This window comes from Chenopodium album, chromosome 20 (genome assembly GCF_948465745.1).
Source record: "Chenopodium album chromosome 20, dcCheAlbu1.1, whole genome shotgun sequence".
NCBI lineage: Eukaryota > Viridiplantae > Streptophyta > Magnoliopsida > Caryophyllales > Amaranthaceae > Chenopodium > Chenopodium album.
In genome coordinates, this window is record NC_137853.1 from 3,193,894 (window position 1) to 3,213,939 (window position 20,046).

Consider the following 20,046-nt stretch of genomic DNA (forward strand, 5'->3'; position numbering starts at 1 on the left):
AATTGCTCTGAAAATTGCTCTGAAAATCGCCAAAAATTTCTCTCTCTAAACTTCTCTCTAATTTTCTCTCTCTAAAATATTTGCTCTGAAATAATTGAAATAATTTTCTCTCTAAACTAATATGGAATGTTCTTTACAATCCCTTAAATTACGGAAACTCGGAAACACATGCAATTTTTCACAATTATTCAGCATTCAATTTCACCTGGGTGCACCATGCGCATGGTGCACCCGGGTGTATAATACTAATTTCAGAGTTTTTTTGCAAGAAACCACCTTATAATTTATTTTTTTTGGCAATAACACACCTTAATCAATTTTTTTTTGCAGTGCCACACGTACTCCGTATTATAGTTTCCTTATAGTTTATGTGTTAGACATGTGTGTATGGTAACTTATGTCAATTATATCAAACTATCAATTAATTCTAAAACAATATTCAACATATAAATAAATTACAAAATTTTGTATGTGGCTGGCCACATGGTGCGGCAGGGACTACTTGTATTGTGTTATTGTAGGTGTTACTTGTATTTTGGGGTTACTTGTATGGGTGTTACTGGTTTTGTCAGAGGTTACTTGTAGGTGTTATCTGCATTCTGGGGTTACTTGTATGGGTGTTACTGGTTTTAAGCAGGGGTTACTTGTAGGTGTTACTTGTATTATGGGGTTACTTGTATGAGTGTTACTGGTTTTGGTTAGTGGTTACTTGTAGGATGTTATTGGTTTGGTACGAGGTTTTGGTTTTGGATTACTTATAGGTGTTACTCAACCCATTCAAGTAATCCATACAAGTAACCCATAAGAAACCTCAGAATACAAGTAACTCCAGAAACAAGTAACCCTGCCGCACCATGTGGCCCGCCGCATTGAAAAAGCTCTGTAAATAAATAATGTAATTAGATCGTTAAAACATTTAATGCAAATCCTTTAGTCAAATCAACCAACGCAACCAACTAAATTTTTTTTTTGTCTATATAGAATGTAATCCGACTTTAACAACCAAAAGCCCGCCAATTACCAAACATGTTTCTACTTTACAATTTACTCGTAATGATTTATGCAAGATACAACTAGTTTTACAAAGAACTTCCTCACATAGACACATGCTAGTCATATTTACAAAGTACAAAAAGTGTGCAATTTTGACCATTGTGCATAAAATTTTCCAACACGAGGGTATTGTTGTCCTTTTCAAATTTTTATACAATACGAATACCTCAACACTAGTACCAGGTGAATGGAAATAATATTACTAACTCAGAAAAAAGAAAAAAAAAAAAAAAAAAAGAAGACGAAAGAGGAAGAAGAGGCGCTGAGAATTTGAACTTGTGTAAAAAAAATCAGAGGGAGAAGCAAATTTCAATCAATTTCCCTCCAAACTTTCCACTCTCAACGACTATCAATCATCCCCAATTTCTCCAGATTTCATGCCTTCAATTCGCTAGGGTTTCCAATTCTCTCTCTTCTTCTCAATTTTCTGCAATTTTCCCCTTAATTTTTTCGATTTTTTTTGAAATTATTCCATCTACGTTGGAAATCTCAGCACCAACAATGGCGGCAGCAACTTCATCGCCAGTTCTCAGCAATAATGGCTCCGAAACGAGTGGTAATAACGGCATCTCTACTCCTCCGCCGCCGTCAGCGACACCGCCGGCCGCCGTGAAAAGTCCCGGACTTCCGACGATCACGTTGCAAAGACCCGACCCGCCAAAGAATCTTCGGGGTCTCAATAAACCTAAGTGTATTAAGTGTGGTAATGTCGCTAGGTCTAGGTGAGTTTCTCTCTCTTTAAGATGTTTACTTTGGAATTGATGAACTTGTTTGTTTTTTTTGAGGGATTTATTTGTAGCATTGTTCTTGTTTTTGATGAATTTATTGTTTGATGCTGAATTATTGAGTATACATAACAAGCAATTTTTGGAAAAGTTTATACATTAAAAATTCGTTAGATTTAGTTAAATTTGCATAAAATATTGTAAAGTGATAATCTTGTATAATGTATAGGGAGTAGATGATGTAAAATGGCTTATAACTTTACAATTATACAAGTGTCTTTTGATGTTATATTCGTATTAAATATTTTGATGATATTGTATAATCAAATTATATGTTGGATACATTAGATCATTAGTGTATTACATCATTCACATGACATGTAGTTGTCGTTTGTTGGATTATTGATTGTATTTTTTATTATACAACTTAAATTTGCAAGTGCTTTGGTTGTTATTTGGATAGATGGTTCTTGGACATGTTTTCGATTTGTCCGATTGAGTGATTTTTTCTCAATGTGAAAACGGGGCAACTGGGGAGGGGGGGGGTGGTGAAGGTAAGTGTTCAAGCATATCATAGCTTCCCAACAAGCCTTGCATAGTTGCATGCATGGGGGTAGAGGTTTGATGTATATTGGAGAAGATTTATGTTCTAGTGTCTTGAAATCTAGAGCCTTGTAACTTTTTCCTAGGTATCCCCGGGTCTATGTCATCCTTTCTGCCAGCCCTTATTAAGACCTCTCATATCCTCAGTGATGCACCGAGATGCCACCTTCTAACACAAACATTTATATCTTGTTTCTTTGATCTTGCCATCAATAAAATGTTAATCCAACCTCAATCCTTAATTCCTTATTCATACCATTCCTAATCAATGTGATTGCACAATGCACATCCAATCTGCATCCTCATCTGTGATAATCTGCTTCTAGGATTAGGTTTGATTGATTGGTAAGGCCAATGGCAATTGCAAATTTCTGTAGGTGATTAGGTTTCCTACTTTCTCCATTTTACTATGTTTGATTTTTTTTTTTAGGTTTAATAGGGATTGAGTGTGCAATCTTAAGAAGATAACCCGATTGAATATATTAATGACTAATTGCCAGTTACTCCAGATTACTGTGATATCAGTGATGGGGATAACTCCAAATGCTCGTTTAGGAGGCTAAGATTGTAACTTGTGCTGGAGTTTAAGAAATCTTCTTAAGAGTTAGTTGCTTTCTTCTATTTGTAAAGGGAGAGGGGGGGGGGGGGGGGGGGGGGGGCGGTGGAGGTAGGGGTTGTTCACTTTCTGGTCGTATGAGTATAGAAATAACCTATGGGTTTATACCTAAAGTATACCTGACTGATTGAAAATTATTACTTAAAGCCAAATGTTTGGTTGGAAATAACCCTACATTCCAACTAGAGCTGCATAATCTTTCTTTTCTCTGTCTCCTCTCCACACCCGATTTCCTCTTAAAAGCCCTCCCTTCCACTTTTCTTCTCCTCCTCATCCTCTCTTCACCTTCAACTTTCTCTCCATCTTTTGCCTCATTCCTACCGCCTCATGTCTCCACCATGTCCTGCATTCAAAGTACCAAATCTGGAATGTAATTGGTGCAAAATTCTTGCTCCCCCCCACCACATTTCTAGTTTTCTACATGAATTCTCACTTTCCTTCCTGCTCCCTGATCTTGTGATATTGGAAGTTTAGCGGTAGATACTAAATATGACTGTCTAAGGGGTAGATTGTATATATATTAGTGGCAGTTCTAGCAGCGTCAATGGTAAGGATAGCGATGGTCAGGGAAGTAATACATGGAGCACGTGATGATGATTTTGGTTATGGCTGAGGTCATTTCATAAGTGTGCATGGTGTAAGGGCAGTGCTGGTAAATATGATGATGATGGTGGTTGGTAAATGAGGAGAGACGGAGAGCTACTTTGGGGGTTTGGAGGATGAATCCTCCATGTTTGATTTTTGTTGAATTCTGAACCATAAATGAGACACGGGGTTGTATGAGGCTCCAAATCCTTATCTGATATCTATATCAGTGAACCAAACGCCCCATCCAAAATCTACTGATTTATTTGGGTCCGAAATACTTTTTCCAGTGTGTATCACGGGCTAAGGAAAGTCAATAAATGAATATTACAGCAATAGTTCTTTTACTCTAAGGGTTCCTGGCATATTTTGAATATTTGAAGTTGCATGACCTTCACATAGTTTTTCATAGTATAATACTTATAATACTTGTGCAAGTGCATCTTGTTTTATGGTGGAAGACAGATGTGTGTTTACAGGGTTTTGAATTTCTGATACATATAAAATTTGGTCATTACCAGTCTTTGATTGTTATCTATGTGCTTGGATAGCTTTGTGAATTTGTGTCTTCTGTTGAATTAATTTATTTATTATTATTATTATTTAATCCAGGTGTCCTTACCAGTCTTGTAAAAGTTGCTGTTCTAAAGCCCAGAATCCTTGTCATATACATGGTATTTTTCTAATTTCTTCTCTTTAATTGCAATTCTTATTTCAATGTGAAGGTGTTTTTTTTTAAAAAGTTGTGAGACTGGAATATGATTGAAAATTTTATAGTGATCGTTTGAAATATGACTACCATAATGTTTTAATGATTATGTAGTTCATAATTGACATTGTTTGCTCAAATGATTTATTTCAATGGGCTCCATGATCAGAGCTCAGGTTGTTGCTTTTCAGATTCGTAATGAATAAGTTTGAAGAACAAGTAGATTGATTATAAATTCCTCTTAAACCTTTATTCTCAGAAAATCGTGGATTTTATCATTAATTTTGGGCTCTTTCTGCAGTTTTGAAGCCAAATTCAACTCTAGCGGATAGGGGAGGAGCTTCTCCAAACTCCGCTGTACCTGAGCAGCAGCCTAATGAAGCGGCAGCTCCCGGGTATTGCCTTGTTTTTGCTTATAGAATGTTTCTGCAAAATGGATCAAATTTCAGGTGTCAGCTTGAGATGGAACTGCTGACATATGATCTGCGACCTAGTTGTAGCTTATAAAATATGATGCAAATACATGCACCACCCCAAATACTTTTCTTGATCTTTGAATTGCCTTCAATTATTTCCCAATTTTTTCCATGATCTCATCAACTTTGTTTTTTTTTTTTTTTTTTTTTTTTTTTTTTTTTTTTTTTTTAAAAAAAAAAAAAAAAATTTAAAAGAGAAGCATATATCTAAGTTTGGAGTTCTTCTGCATTTATTTTATCTGCATTTGGTTGATTTCAGGCCTCAGTCGAAAGCAACTTCACTTCGACAGCTTTCTAGCACTTTCTCACAATTCAACAATGTGCATATTCCAGTCCGGTCAAGGAAACCACCAACTAGAAAGGTGCAGATCTTATGTTAATCCATGTTTATGTGATTGTATTATACATGTGTTCATTCTGAGCTTTGATGTGGAAATTTTAGGAGGCGTTGATTACAAATGAATGGAGATTTGCCAAGTTAAAAGAATATAAGGAGGGAAACATTGAAGCAGAAAATGTAGCTTTTGATAGATACATGCAGAATATCAGTTTACTAAAAGAGGTGTTCAATGTTAATTCCGAGAGGCCTGATGAGAATGGCTCCATGGTGTCAAATCCTCCCACAATTTCTGGTGAGAGAATGGAGATTATTTCAGAGACCAAGGTAATGCTTAGATCCAATCCTGTTAGAATTGAGGCGTTCAGGAAGAGGATTCGGCAGGCAATAGATCAGGGATTAGAAAGGCTTCGGACGTGTAATTCAATTGATGTTCCTAGCAACTTAGACAATGAAGATGATCCAGCCCCAAAAGTAGCTAAAAATTGGTGGTCTGGGAAGACCTCGCCGTTGACTGAATTGAACTTCAAGTTAGATAAAGCTCGAAATGAGGAGGATTTGAAGCACTGTATCCAGATGAAGTCCAAAATTACAGGTCAACAAAAATTAATTTTGGGGAAGAAACCCGAGAATTTGGAGGTATTGGAGGAGCAGACCATCCAGAACAAATTGCCTTCAGCCCAAGAATCTGATGTTTCTTTAAAATTGGTGAGAACTACTGAAATTGATCAGGATGCTTTGAATCGCATGGATTCTCGTTTTTCATCCCTAGAAGAAATAGAAGATTTATAATTTTTGAACTCTCCTTGTCTCATTAGAGGGTTGTGAATTATCTAACAGTTGATGTAATCTTGTTATGATCTTAAAGAGTATAAATTGTTATAATTCAGCTTTAATGATAGTTCTTGCTAAGGAGTAGGGATATCTGCAACTGGTTTGATAAGTTTGTGTGGGCATGGGAATCATATTGAATGCCATGTCACATATTTTTTAGGGTTAAAGTCATATTGTTGACTTGATGCATGAATGATTAAATAATTAAATTGGTTTATAAATTATTTTGATCAACTACGTATTTTATTTATTTCTATATACACGCGATGCATGCTTTAAAATTCTCAATATATATGCACCAATCATTTTAAAAAGGAAAAATTGCTCCCATAAATCCCAACTTTGCCTCGTCCGCCCAAATTAATCCTTACTTTTGATTATTATCTATTGCACCCAACTTTAGGGGGTATTAATTTTCGTTGCACCCAAATGACCTGCAACAGATAAATCAGGTAAACATTTCTTAAATTTTTTTTTTTGCACACGTGTCAATATGTAATTGGTTGGAAAAAAAAAAAAAAACTAAAACCAAACCCAGCCACCAACGACCACCCCGCAGCCACCCACGGCCAGCCCAACGCCCACCCCGCATCACCCACGACCAGCCCAACGCCCTTCCCCTCGTCGTCACCCAGTTATCCTTCCCCTATCCTAGTGCCGGCGACGCCCGACCACCAGAAAACGCACCCCCATCTCCCTCAAAACGACCACCAGAAAACGCTCAGGAGGAAGGGTTTTCGGGGGCTAAGGAGTGGTTATCGGGGGCTGGGCAGGGGTTTTCGGGGGTGGGGGAAGGGAAATGGTGGCTGGGCGGCGGTTTTTGGCAGCGGGGAGGGGTTTTCGGGGGTGGGGGAAGGGAAATGGTGGCTGGGCGGCGGTTTTTGGCAGCGGGGAGGGGTTTTCGGGGGTGGAGTAGGGGTTTTCGGGGGTGGGGGAAGGGACATGGTGGCTGGGCGGCGGTTTTTGGTAGCGGGTAGGGGTTTTCGGGGGTGGGGGATAGGAAATGGTGGCATGGCGGCGGTTTCCGACAGCGGGGGAGGGGTTTCGGGGATGAGGCCGTTTTTCCGGCAAGGTGGGGGTGGGGGTTGTGGTGTATTCCGGGCTGGGCCACGTGTGGTTTGTGGGTTTTTGTTTTTTTTTTTTTTTATAGCCAATTATAGGCTGACACGTGTCCAGGTAACCTGTTATATTAGGTTGGGTGACCTGTTGGGTGCAATAGAAATTAATACCCCCTAAAGTTGGGTGCAATAGATAATAATCAAAAGTAGGGATTAATTTGGGCGGACGAGGCAAAGTTGGGATTTATGGGAGCAATTTTTCCTTTTAAAAAAGTAAATAATAAAAGCATTTTAGATATTTTTACATGAAACTTCACCTTGAGAGTTGAGACATCAGAAAAAATCACGTATAAATGTTGTATATGTCATGTGGTACAATAGTACAACACCCTTAAAAATCACTTCGCCGGTACATTTATTCCTCCTTGGACGGCTCATTTTCAGCGCTCACTGCAGCCGTTGAGTAAAGTCGCTAACCTTATTGTCTCGCATTCTCGTTAAATTTTATAGAGAAGCAATTATTAACGTTGTGTTATTGTATTCGCCTTAAGTTCTGGGCGAATTCTATGTAATATCTTGTTAATGATCATCTATGACTTTTTTTCCCTCATCATTTTATTATGGAGCATTTATTTTAAGGAGTTATTGGTTGACTCAAGTATTTGATTTGTGTAATTGTTCAATTAGTATGTTAGTAACATGATTGATTGTAATTGGGTGAATTTCTTGAACTATTTGTGCATATGTTATGTTGATTGAGGATTTTTTGTGGAACTAGTTATATAATTGTTGTGCGAATTTAAATTATGAATGTTGTGGCTGGTTGATTCAATGGAGAATTAGTTGTAGAACTAGTATCATGACTGTTGTGCAAATTGGAGTTGTCAATGTTGTGGTGGACCGGGTGGGGTGATTCAATTGAGAGATAGACAGATAGTTGTAGAACTAGTATCGTTATTGTTGTGTGCGTTAGAATTACGAACGTTGTGGCTGGTTTATTTATTTGATTGTTGAGCGCATTGGACTATTGGAGTAACGAATGTTGTGGTAAGTTGATTCGATTGATAATCTGCTTTGGTAGTGTGGAAATGGTTTATCAGCACTAGCTATGTAAAAAAAAAGAAAAAATAGGAGTGGTATGGGGTATCAATTGAATTGACCTCACTTTCATTGAGAAGAACTTCTTTCAACTAGTTTTTTGTGATGATGTGTTGTACTTCTTTCAACTAGTTTTCGGTGATAATGTGTTGTTTCTTTGCAAAAGATGAAAACTCTTAGGTTGATAGTTTAATTTTTATTGAATGTTAATATGTTATGTATTTGGGTATGCCATTGTTTGTTGCTGCTCTGACCTATCTGCAAATCAAACTTATGATTGTGCTGTTAGTCTGCCGCTGATATGATTGCTGCATGTCCAACAATGTTTATTAGTTAAATTGACATTATGTTATTTGTAAGATATTGTTCTGCAGTTCTGCCTGCCAACTAGTTTTTGGAAGATTGTCATTTTCGTGCTGTTATTAATATTTATCTATCGAGGCAGGAAAAAGTACATTAGGTTAGCCATTGCTGTGCTGCTGAGCTTCATGCTTTGGCTCTGTATATATCTCTTGGAGGGGCTTTAATTTTATGGAGGACAATAATATAACTTAACTTATTTGCCCAACAGAAGCTCCACTATGTACTGAGCTTTTAGCTCAAGCAGCCTTCTGCCATTATGTTCCTTGGGGAGAGGGGGCAGGTTTTTATTGTCATACTCTGTAACATACGAGTATGAAGGAATGTGAAACAAGGTCATACTAATTGCTTCTTTGTTGGTGTCAATAGGATTATTTTGGCTGTGCTAAATTACAGTGACCACTCATCTCCCTGCTACTGCTGACTCCCTTGCGCTGGCTTTGGAAGTAAAGAGCGTAAAAGAGTATTTCAATCCTACAGAGAGTGCTTGAGGATCCTTCTTCTTCGCTTGATAACTTGCGCATAAAGGGAGCTTCATTTTTCTTTGAATACATGACAACTTCTCTTAGTAGATATTAAGGATCCTTCTTCTTCGCCTGACTAGATGACAAACTTCTCTTAGTAGATATTGAGTTGCTCGAGAGCAAGCTTCATTTCTCTTTGAGAAACCTCCCCAAAGCTAAGGCAGCGCTTACTGCAGCTAGAACAGCAGCCAATGCCATATATGTGCCTCCGGCTCAACAAGTGGGATAATCCACGCTGAGGAGAAAGATTATAAAACTGCTTATAGCTACTTTTTTTGAAGCTTTTGACGCCTTTAATGCTCTTGAGGATCTCAGAGCTGTCTACAGTCCGAAATACATGCTCTTGTGCAAAGTGATGGTGAATCAAGCTGATGATGTTGCTGGAATAACATCTTCCAAAGCAGACCTGCAATACTTGGGCCCAGATCTTGATGCGATGAAAGCTATTGCTGATGCCTATTCAAAGCGTTCTCTGAAACTCTTTGAGGCTTCATTGGAGAACTTCAAGGCTTAACTAGGAGAAGATCCTATTATTCACAGGCACTTATCGTCTCTTTATGGTATTCTTTTAGAGCAGAACCTTTGCAGTTTGATCGAACCATTTGTAAAAGTTGAGATTGCCCACATTGCAGAATTGATCGAGCTTCCCATTGATCATGTGGAGAGTAAACTGTCTCAAATGATTTTGGACAAAAAATTTGCTGGGACTCTTGATCAAGGTGCTGGATGCCTCATTATCTTTAACGATCCCAAGACTGATGCTATCTATGAAGCAACACTAGAATCTGTCTCTAATGTTGCTAAGGTTGTAGACCGTCTTTTTGACAGATCTGTAAAGAATATGGCCTGAGAAGTACAAGGCTTTGGGACCTTGTAATGTGCCTGTTTTGGTGACTTGAAGCAATTTTTCTTCTCGGATAGTAGATTGGACCCATTATCTTAAAAATGAAGAGTAGTAGAAACTGGTGTTTATTTTACACTTTGAATAGTCTGAGCTCTAGAATTCTAGTCTGGTTTCGGATTACAACCAGTCAATTAGGCATTCAGTTTTGCTACTTTGTCGATGACAATTGAAGAGATGCTCTTGTTTTGTAGCAGACTAGCAGTGGCTCTATAACATGTGCAGGGAGGCAGAGTTGTGTATGTCATCAATTGCTATTATAGGAGAGATCAGAGATGCGATTGTTATTTCAAGATCACCAAATCATGAAACTTTTGAGACGAAGTTTATCAGAACTTAACTCAATTAGTACTAATTTTAATAAGCAGAATATTATGTTAACAGTTGATGTAAACTAATGACTCAGAGTGTCTGAAGTAGCAGTGATCTGAGTAACAATTAGTCTTATGTTTTATATATGCACATTGAAGTCTAATTTTGGGTTGGGTAAAAAACCTATGTTGTCTATTGATATGAAAGCTACTTTTATATTCCATGTTTTCCATTTCACACAAATTATAGGAATTGAAAACATGATTGAAAAACAATGGGAAGGCTATGAAGCGAAAATGTTGACAGCCTAGCAAGCTTCAAAGGGTTAATTGGCATAAATAAGCAAGACATCCTCCACAATGAGAAGTGTGGGGTTGAAAATTAACTACTCATTTGACACTACCAAAAGCAAAATTAATTTATTATGCATGCTAATCTATGATATTGGCCCGTACCATAATTGTATATAAAGAACAACTTTACCACCGTCTCACGTACATTATTACTTTTTGGTCTCACCAATTTTCTTTCTCATCAACTTCACCCAATTAAAACTCAACAAAGTAAAAATGACTTGCGGCCTCACGGGCATGCAATTAATGATGGACAGTGAATGTAGTTTTAAACCAACCCATTAAAATAGGAATTTTTTCACCTTATAATGGCTTGTTGCACTTAAGCTTGTCTAGTTTAGGTAATCTCTTATCAATTTTTTCACCTCATAATTGGTTTATTTGTTTTGTTCATCATGGACAACATTTGATGAGGATGAAATACATGCAATGACTAATAAGGTTATGAAAACAATGATAAATTAAAAATTTAGTTTGCCAAGTTTTGTATTTCATAAGTTTAAGCAAAGTCTAATTTTATACCCGTTCAAAAAAAAAAAAAAAAATCTAATTTTTTTACACCTATATCCAAATTCATGAATCCGCCAGTATGTCGCATGCATTGACTCGTCTTTATCCTATACTACATCTTAATTATTTTTAACCACTCATTTTAGTAGCTTTCTTTTTTGACTTCTAAAGTTATTAAAATAGTATTATACTTATTGAAAGTTATTTATTGCAATAGTGTGATTTGATTTACTAATTAATACATGAAAAATGTGCTTTAAATTGTTCTTATCTCTTTGATGATAGCTCTAAATTAGTTGAGTGACCACAGCATGGTTGACGTTTATTGTGTAGCTCAGGATATGTCGTCTAGGCATGCATACACTGATATACATATACATATTAGGAGAATGTATGGGAGGAATTATTCAGTGGGAAAGCTTATTTTTTTTATTGAGAATGTTCTTTGCATGGTCAAAATTGTTAGCTTGTTTGTTGGTAATTCATTTTGTTGTGAAGAGAGTTGTTTTTGGTTGATACATGAATTGACTAAAAACCGTATTAGCAAGGTCTATAATGAAAGTTTTGTCCTAAAAAATAAAAAAAATAAAAAGTAAATTTTGAATCAAATAATTTTAATTCATGAGTCAATAAATGTATAGTAAACAAGATAGTTCGATTTGCTTTTATAACTACTTATGCAGGTGAAAAAACAGTTGTCAAATCAGTTTTTAATGTTTTTAGCTAGACCTTATTCTCCCACCACAACTCCACAGTACAAAACATACTATGTATTTAGATTAGTCCACATAAAAAATTGAAATTGAAATTGAAATTCTATTATTCTATTATTTATTTATTTATTCACTTATTTATTTTTTTGGAAGTATAATCTTATGTCAATGAATAATTATATGTCCGCTTCATTGTTACAGTAAGAACCGATATGATGATATATTGTTTTTTTCACATATTTTTAGTAAATTATGATATAACACAAAGAAAAACGTTAATTTAAGCTTGAGCACGACAAATATTTCATTTTCCTATGAGAAAATTGAGTAGGTTGAAAAAATATCAACCCTTAGTGAGGGGAATACAGAGATTAATTAGGATAGATAGATGGTAACAAAATAACAAATTATAGCTCCTGGATTTATTCCACTTTGCCAAATAAAATACCATAAACTTTTTTTTTTTTTTAATTCGAATAATTTTGTTCCCTCAATCTTTTCTGTCCCTTCCTGTTAAATAAAGATGCCCTAAAAAAAAGGGAACCTATATTTAGTATTCGTTGTTCAAAATGTTGGCCTTTTGAATCTATGAATGAGCTCTTATTTGCAAGAAAATGACTTGAACCAACTATTTTGTTTGTGTTGTCACGCTATATGTATGAATGCTAGTGAGCTAGTGACTTGACCTAATAATTTTAATGTCCTACTATATAGTACTACAATCATTTCATTTATTTTTGACAAACAAATAGTAGTGGTTTTCAATTTTCAATTTTTCATCACCATTAATTCATGCAATATGCTTTCAATCATCGACTTATGTCTCATAAGTTATAACTCATAAGTTATGGTACTTTATACGTCAAAACTTTCATCAAAGTTGTTACAAATTCATTTCTAAAGTTGTTAATATAAGACTATTATCTTATTGTTATTATACTTATTATACAGTATATGCTCTCAATAATCGAGTTATGTCACATATATTATTGTACGTATATGAGTATATCTCAACTTCAGCAAATTTGGACAGTACAATTTCATCTTGTAAAATTGTTAAAATGATGCACAATACTAGCATAAAGTCAACATATATATATATACTCATATGAGAGTGTGAGGGATAACTCAAGTGGTTAGAGCTTCTTTCCCAGTTCTACGAGATCTTGGGATCAATTCTCAGGGTCTGTTCAGATTTACTTAATTTCAGTCCAGTTCAATTCAGTTCAGCTCCAATCAGTTCAGTTCAGCTCTAATCAGTTCAGTTCAGTTCAGCTCCTGATTTCCCTCTCTCATAAAATATTCATTTCAGCTCAATTCAATCCAGTTCAGTTTAGCTCCAATCAGTTCAGTTCAGTTCAGTTCAGCTCAATTCAGTAAATGTGAACGGGCCCTCACCTCTGCCCTTTGTGGCTCTCTAAACACCAAAAAAAAAATCAATCATATACTTCGTATATTAGTAGGATTGATCGATTAACTAGAACATCAAAATGAAGGTCAGAATAATCTATTTATTTTTTAAATGATGTGTTGAAATTATAGACCAAAACAAATTTAACAAGATCAAAACGTTATTAAATATATTTATTAAAACTGTATTAAATATTATTTCATTTATTTGTATTGTAATATATCTTTCCAAAAAAAAAAAAAAAATGTATTGTTATATAAAGATCTGATCTCAATACAAAACTGCATAAGGTAATGGAGGAATTTGCGAAATATTTTATAAATTAATGATTGTCAATCTCTAGGGCCACTGTTGCCAAGCCCAGCTAATGATGCCAAGGCAGTTCAACTAGGCAAGCCCAAAAATCTTCCACCTAAATTGATTTGAATATAGTTGGACATATACTCATATGTGCTATCCGTTTCACTGGCCCAAGCAAATCGATCATATATCCATATGTCCAAATGTCCAATTCTAAATATCACGGAAGGATATTTACTACTTTGTACTATTAGGTTACCAAGACCGACATTACTTTATTCACCGAAACACATTATAGTTATACTGTTATAGTAGATCATGACAACTTGCTTAGTTGAGATTGAATCATATTTACATCATACACTAGTATATTTTTAGGCCGGATAAGCAGAAGTTTGACAAGCTCATTAAGAAAAAAGAGAAACGGGTAAGAGATCTTGACATCACCACACCAAAAGTCTCCAGTTAGATTTGATTTCATGACCTTCAAGCAAGTCATAAGACCAACCTATTGCTAGTGAGTAGGTCAAGCTTTGTTTGATGTTTATTTCATCATCTACCTCACCACTTGCATTTGTATTATTGTATTTCCTACATAATTAACTTTTGGAATAAAGGAGCTTGAAGCTAGATTACGACATGCTCTCTTTACATGAAATAAGAATTTAACGACAAAGAAGGTTACAATTAATTGTACATATAATTGATCAAGTCTAATAGAAAAAGATCATAAAAAGAATTACCAAAAATACACGCCTAATTTCTACTAACATCCAATGGTCCTCTTGATAGAGGCATCTCTAGAATCAAAATCTAGCTACCATACTTGTTCATGTCACATTATATTCCAAAATCTCAATTGATGCCGTCCAAGAAAAGAAAATAAAGGTACACTTTCACTTAGACTATTCAAAAATCATTAAAAAGCCTAGGGAAAAAAAACAAACAAACAAACAACTTTGTATAATCAACCCATTTCACACAGACAAAGATTAATAAAATAGTAGACCTGGTTTAATCTTGAGAGAAGACCTCGCCTCCCTAACCTATAAACGTGTCAAATACGAAGTATATATAGATGATGCTCATGATGATGGCTTATTGATTCGCAAAGTATAGCAAGTCCTTTTTGCTAACCTAGCTAAGGCATTATTTGATGGTCCCATGCATGAGTGAGAGAGTTGGAATAATAGTTGGCTTCTAAGTTAGAATGCATAATAATAATGTAGCTTTGATAAGCAAAAAAATCTGTCGTGCCCCTCATGCTATGTGTGCTAGTGGTTAGAACGTAAAGCTCCTTATTTCATTATATGGTTGGCTTTGCATCATACTCATTGTTTCCTAGCTTAGACTCATCATTCATCTATCTCCATAATTTTTTTTCTATGTATATATATAATCATTTATTATTTTAGCATTATCCCTCTACTATTATATTTACCAACAATGACTAATTATAGAATGGAATGTATCGGAGTCTAGGTTATTAGAAAATAATAAAGGTCATTCGAGTATATTGTATGTGTATGTAGAACTTTTCTCGGGATATGAATGTATATATGATAATCATATACATAATTTGATCGAAATTATGATTGATAAAATATTCAGTTTTGTTCAGTTCATTTCAGGTCAGTTCAGTAAATCAGAACAGACCCTTAATAATTTGAATAAATTTATAGTTCTAAAGTTTTTATGTGAAAAGAATGAATGGCCATAGAAAAGTAAGAAAGCAATCAAACTAAATTTTGTAGTGACTTCATATCATGCTAGATAGGGAGTAAAAAAAAATGCAACTATTCACTAAAAAAATAGAAACAAATAAAGAATTTGTGCATCTCGATCCTCAAAGAATCACTTTCGTTACATATACATTTCCATTATTTGATATATGCACATTATCCGATCCCCTTGTGCTGTCAATCGAGGCTTTTCTTTCACCAATTGCAATAAGCAATTTATAAAATTAGTGGAAGTTTCTTAGACAAAAATTATATTAAATCTAGTTACAATAGTCTAATTAAGATGATAATGTTGTTAAACCTACTCCACAAGACCGCAAGTATAGATTAAGTGGTTGTGCTGGTAGGGTGTAAGGTATGAATTTTTATGATTACATTAATCACAAAGAATTAGGATTTGGGTGAATTGGTATAACCTAAGATTCGTTACATTTTCTTGAAATTGTTAACTACTACTAGTACATGGATACATAAACCAAGTACTACCTCCGTTTCGTATTAGTTGCAACTTTGGAATATTTTATATCTCACAAATAATACCCCAAAGTTCCAACTAATAAGAAACGGAGGTAGTAGTATTTGAAATAATCCTAAGGAATTCACCTAAAAATTTTAAAATCAAAATTTTGATCATGTCAATTCCGGACAAATGGTGATGGGGGACTCCTTGGCATTATTTTCCCTCTTCTCATTTTCAAGAGTCACCCTAAATAGCTAGTACAAGTCCTTATTCTTACTAGAAACTAAAATCTACTACTTGTATATTATTCCGTCTATATGTTGATAAGTTTCACTTAGATACGTGTATAAAGTTGAAGTGTGACAAAAGAAAAAGTTTCCATCTAATTTACTATAAAATGCTTGCCATATGGATGAAATAGGGTGTATCTTATAATATAAATCATAGAATTTTTTTTAATTGGATGTATTAATGGTTAAAAATTGACATGAATAATGAATAATGAAAGTGAAAGTTATTCACAAATATATAGTAGTAGTCCTAAAAGACTAGTGGCCTACGAGTTTATTAGATGAGGTTGTATTCAACTTTTGAAGGTAGGTGGAACCTCAGATTGTTATACGAGTATATTAATATATATGAAGGGATTTTGGAGGTGGTGTTATGTAATTGATTGTGACTTAAGCTCTCAAATGTTATTGTATTAAGGGTGTGAAAGGAATAAAAAAGGCACATTTTTCTTGTTTTGTGGAAAGATGAATCTTCTCATTATGTGTGTTTTTTTTTTTTTTTTTTTTTTGAAGAACAAAATTGCATTTTAACAATTAATTATGATGTTTTCAATCCCATCTCATCCATTCAAAGTGGAAATCCATATTGTATTCCCCCTATCTTCCGGCTAGATTGATTTGAATTAATGATATTGCATGCACTTAATTCTTTGAACATTAAGGATTTAAAGATAAACGTATCAATCAAATTAACGTAATTACACTCTTGGTTATTAACATAATAATATTAGGAGGAGTATCATATATAGTAGCTAGTATTGTCCAAAACGATATGATCAAAAGGTTGTAGAACTCCAACTTTTCTCCATAAATTTACATTAAATAGCACAATATATAAATCAGTCGTCTTTACTCTCCGTTTGAGCCATTGCACCAATAGTTAATTTGCTAGTTCCATGAGTCTGAATTCACCCTAATAAGCATGTCTTCATCCCTTTGTATAAATAAATCTCTAGGTAAGTCCTTACCAATTACCATCTTATTGTACATTACAATATTCTCATGTACTTCACCTCCTTATATTTTTAGTTCTTACTCCATACCATCTTATGCTATATGTAAATTGTTTGTAGCTGGTGTGGTGAGGCCAATTAATAACTCACATGTCTCATGCAATAAAATTTATACGGACTAAAAAGCGTTATACACGAGCTCATATTAAACATTTAAATTAAACCTACAAGTACGTAGTATTTACTTTATCATATTTAAAATTTAAAAATCATAGATAATAAACATAATATATTTTTTTTCCCCTAATGTACACTTACCATCCACCATTGTCCATTGTTAGAATTCTTGAATGGGTCCCACAAATCGGAAAAACGATGAAAAGTGAAGTACATAACATAGACCATAAATGAAGAATACGAAGAACATGACGCTTAGGTCCTTTGATTCGGGCGTGGTAGCTTGTCAATTTCCTTCGTCGCATACAAAATACACGTTGCCCACCCTTAAATCAATTGAAACAACTTTTGGGGACCCTTTTTCTCCTTTCATTTATTTTTTTGTGTGTATTTGGGTGGCATAATCCTATTGATGTCAACCTCTTTATTCCAACATTCAACTCCTTTTTTCCCCCACTTCCTTGGTTAAAAATCTAATAACGAGTATTTATTTCTATTATATGAATATTAATGATTAATAGAAATATATTTATTTTTATTATATTATATGAATATTAAAGATTAACCGGGAGTATTTATTTTATTATAGGAATATCTATCAATCAGCTTAGGTAAGTACATAATTATGTTATAAGTTTTTTATGGTGATATTATGAATTTAGATTCAATCTCGTTTAAGTTATTGTTTTGTTTTTTTTTTTTTTTTTTTTTTATGGTTTTTAATTAAACACCCAAAAATTACTATGATTGAAAATGATAGCTATAGGGGAAAAAAAAAAAAGGTTAGAAAGATTCTTTACAAAAAGTAATTTGTAAGGGAGCTAGAAAAATTGGCTAATTTTTAACCATTTGCGGAGGGTTGTAGAGTCATGCATCAAATCTTATTGTTTCGATATTTCAATGAAAAGTCCAATAATATTTGCCAACTTTTGATAGATTCTAGCTATTCTAATCAACTATCATACTGTATTATAAAATTATATTATATGATTGAGAAATTGGATAGGGCAGTCAATGTCGATGTGTCATGTATGGAGTGTAATTTGTTTGTTCATGCCATCTTTGAGCCAAAGCCAACATGGTGGGCATATTGCCTTTGAGAAAAATGGTAAGAAAGAATTATGAGAGATTGTAATCAAGACATGCAAAGGAAAAATTGAAATTGCCTTTATAGCTAGCTATCACATCTTAACCAACTATTGATTATCAAATTGGTTAATTAGATATCATGTTTTCTTATCTTTCAAATTCAATATACATGTAAAAGTAAATTGCTCAATTATTGTACTTTTTCTTTTTTGCATTGGTTTAATTTATAAGATAGAATAACAATGTTTTTGAAACCTTAATCCTATTCATTTTACTATTAGCTTTAAGTATAATGAATCATGTGCTTTGATGTAATTATATGGTTCGACCTTTAAGATAGGTTTGGATAATGGTAGAGGGATTGATATGTTTTTTAAAAAAATGTTTAAAATATTTTCTAATTTTTATTGCACAACTATTCATTCACCATGAAAAGGTTCGTTCATTAGACATCGTATTTTCTTGTTCACACAATGTGACATTACTGGTGCATCTTTTGAGTAGTTACTAGTATAAAATAACATACATACATGTCTCATATTGAAAAGAGAATATAGAGGATACAAATCATGCATGCAATAATGCATGATTAATACTACGTACATATGATTGATAAGATACTTCACATATATTGGTAAATGATCAGTTAAGTTAAAGCTTGCTTTGTTGAATATATGTGTAGTCAAATTCTTCGTTCTCTTATGTAGACCTACGATGTTCCCACACCGAAGATTTAATATTTAGGCACCATAAAATTCTTATAATGGAGATTAGCGATGGCTAATATAATGGAAGTGCGGCATTAATCTAGAAAAAACATGAGAATTTGAGTGAGATACAAAGTATATAGCACATATAGGTCAATTTCTCTTACCTATTGATTAGAAAACATTAAATAAAGAAGGATATTGTTTGAAAAGTGATAAACTCAAGAAGGATAGAAAATTAGAAATGTGCATGTTTTATAGTGGCTAACTTGACGAAAAATGATGGAAAGGGAAGACAGGAAAAGGGCTAACGGAAAATTTTCGCCCATACAATCACCTGAAATAAGGCCACTAATAGCTTGTTACATGTATGTTTATTATGTAGTCCCCTAAATCTATACACGGGACCATTATATATATCGGCGTAACCCACATAGCTAGGGTCCATGCCCTAGATATTAAAAGATATATCGTTAATTTTTTTTTAAAAAATAATTATATGTAGATAGATGGTTTATAATAAAAATGAAGTTTTAAGTTTAGGAAAAAATAAGTCTTGATAAGTTGTGAATTATTTATAAGGATGGTTGAGATTTACAGTCAAAACTAGTTATAATTATGTTTTAGTTAATTTGAAAAGTTTAAAATTATTCACATGTGAAAATGAAGTATTAAAAATACATGCATCAATCATTTATTGCAACTTAAAAATTATCCCACTTTTGTTTCAGGCAAATCCTTAGATCACTTCCGGCTATTACTTTATTTCATTTCGTTAAAAAAATCCTGTGACAAAGTTTTCGATCATCCTTTGTTGTTTGCTTCATTTGAAAGTTGATAACAATTTAATGCACAACTTGCAATCCTTTGCATGAATGTAATATACACATAAAAATTCTACGAATTTTATTATTAAGTTGATTTTGACAAGTAAAAATAAGCAACATATATATATATACGAGTAGTATAGCTTTAATTGAAGAAAGGTTAAAAGAGTAGGATTGAATCATTGAGATTTGTTTGGGCATATGATGATAGTCGATTGTGATGGGTACATGTAGGTGCAGTTTATTTCGTGTTACCTGAGCCCATGATCCGTTGGATTAGGGGACCCCTCATTGATTGTATGTATTTATTTGAATATATTGAT

At 34.0% G+C, this 20,046-nt stretch overlaps 1 protein-coding gene and 1 pseudogene across 2 annotated transcripts; both read left to right on the plus strand.

The window, feature by feature from the left end:
- The first annotated feature begins 1,261 nt into the window (after positions 1-1,261).
- On the plus strand, positions 1,262-6,000 carry LOC145598827 (uncharacterized). Of its 2 annotated transcripts, XM_081655219.1 has the most exons (6): positions 1,262-1,449; positions 1,547-1,775; positions 4,195-4,256; positions 4,593-4,686; positions 5,027-5,129; positions 5,210-6,000. In XM_081655219.1, the coding sequence occupies exons 2-6, from the start codon at positions 1,555-1,557 to the stop codon at positions 5,894-5,896; spliced, it is 1,167 nt and encodes a 388-aa protein (XP_081511345.1). In that variant the 5' UTR covers positions 1,262-1,449; positions 1,547-1,554; the 3' UTR covers positions 5,897-6,000. The 2 variants fall into 2 exon arrangements, with proteins under 2 accessions (XP_081511345.1, XP_081511346.1); XM_081655220.1 differs by having other exon boundaries at positions 1,262-1,775.
- Positions 6,001-6,949: 949 nt separating this feature from the next.
- Positions 6,950-10,353, plus strand: LOC145599174 (26S proteasome non-ATPase regulatory subunit 11 homolog pseudogene; annotated as a pseudogene).
- The last annotated feature ends 9,693 nt before the right edge of the window (positions 10,354-20,046 follow it).

Bases quoted from the DNA above. Each gene is read 5' to 3' on its own strand.
- LOC145598827 (XM_081655220.1), top strand. From the start codon at position 1,555: ATGGCGGCAGCAACTTCATCGCCAGTTCTCAGCAATAATGGCTCCGAA. The intron at 1,776-4,194 runs GTGAGTTTCTCT...TATTTAATCCAG, and splicing joins GGTAATGTCGCTAGGTCTAG to GTGTCCTTACCAGTCTTGTA. The intron at 4,257-4,592 runs GTATTTTTCTAA...CTCTTTCTGCAG, and splicing joins GAATCCTTGTCATATACATG to TTTTGAAGCCAAATTCAACT.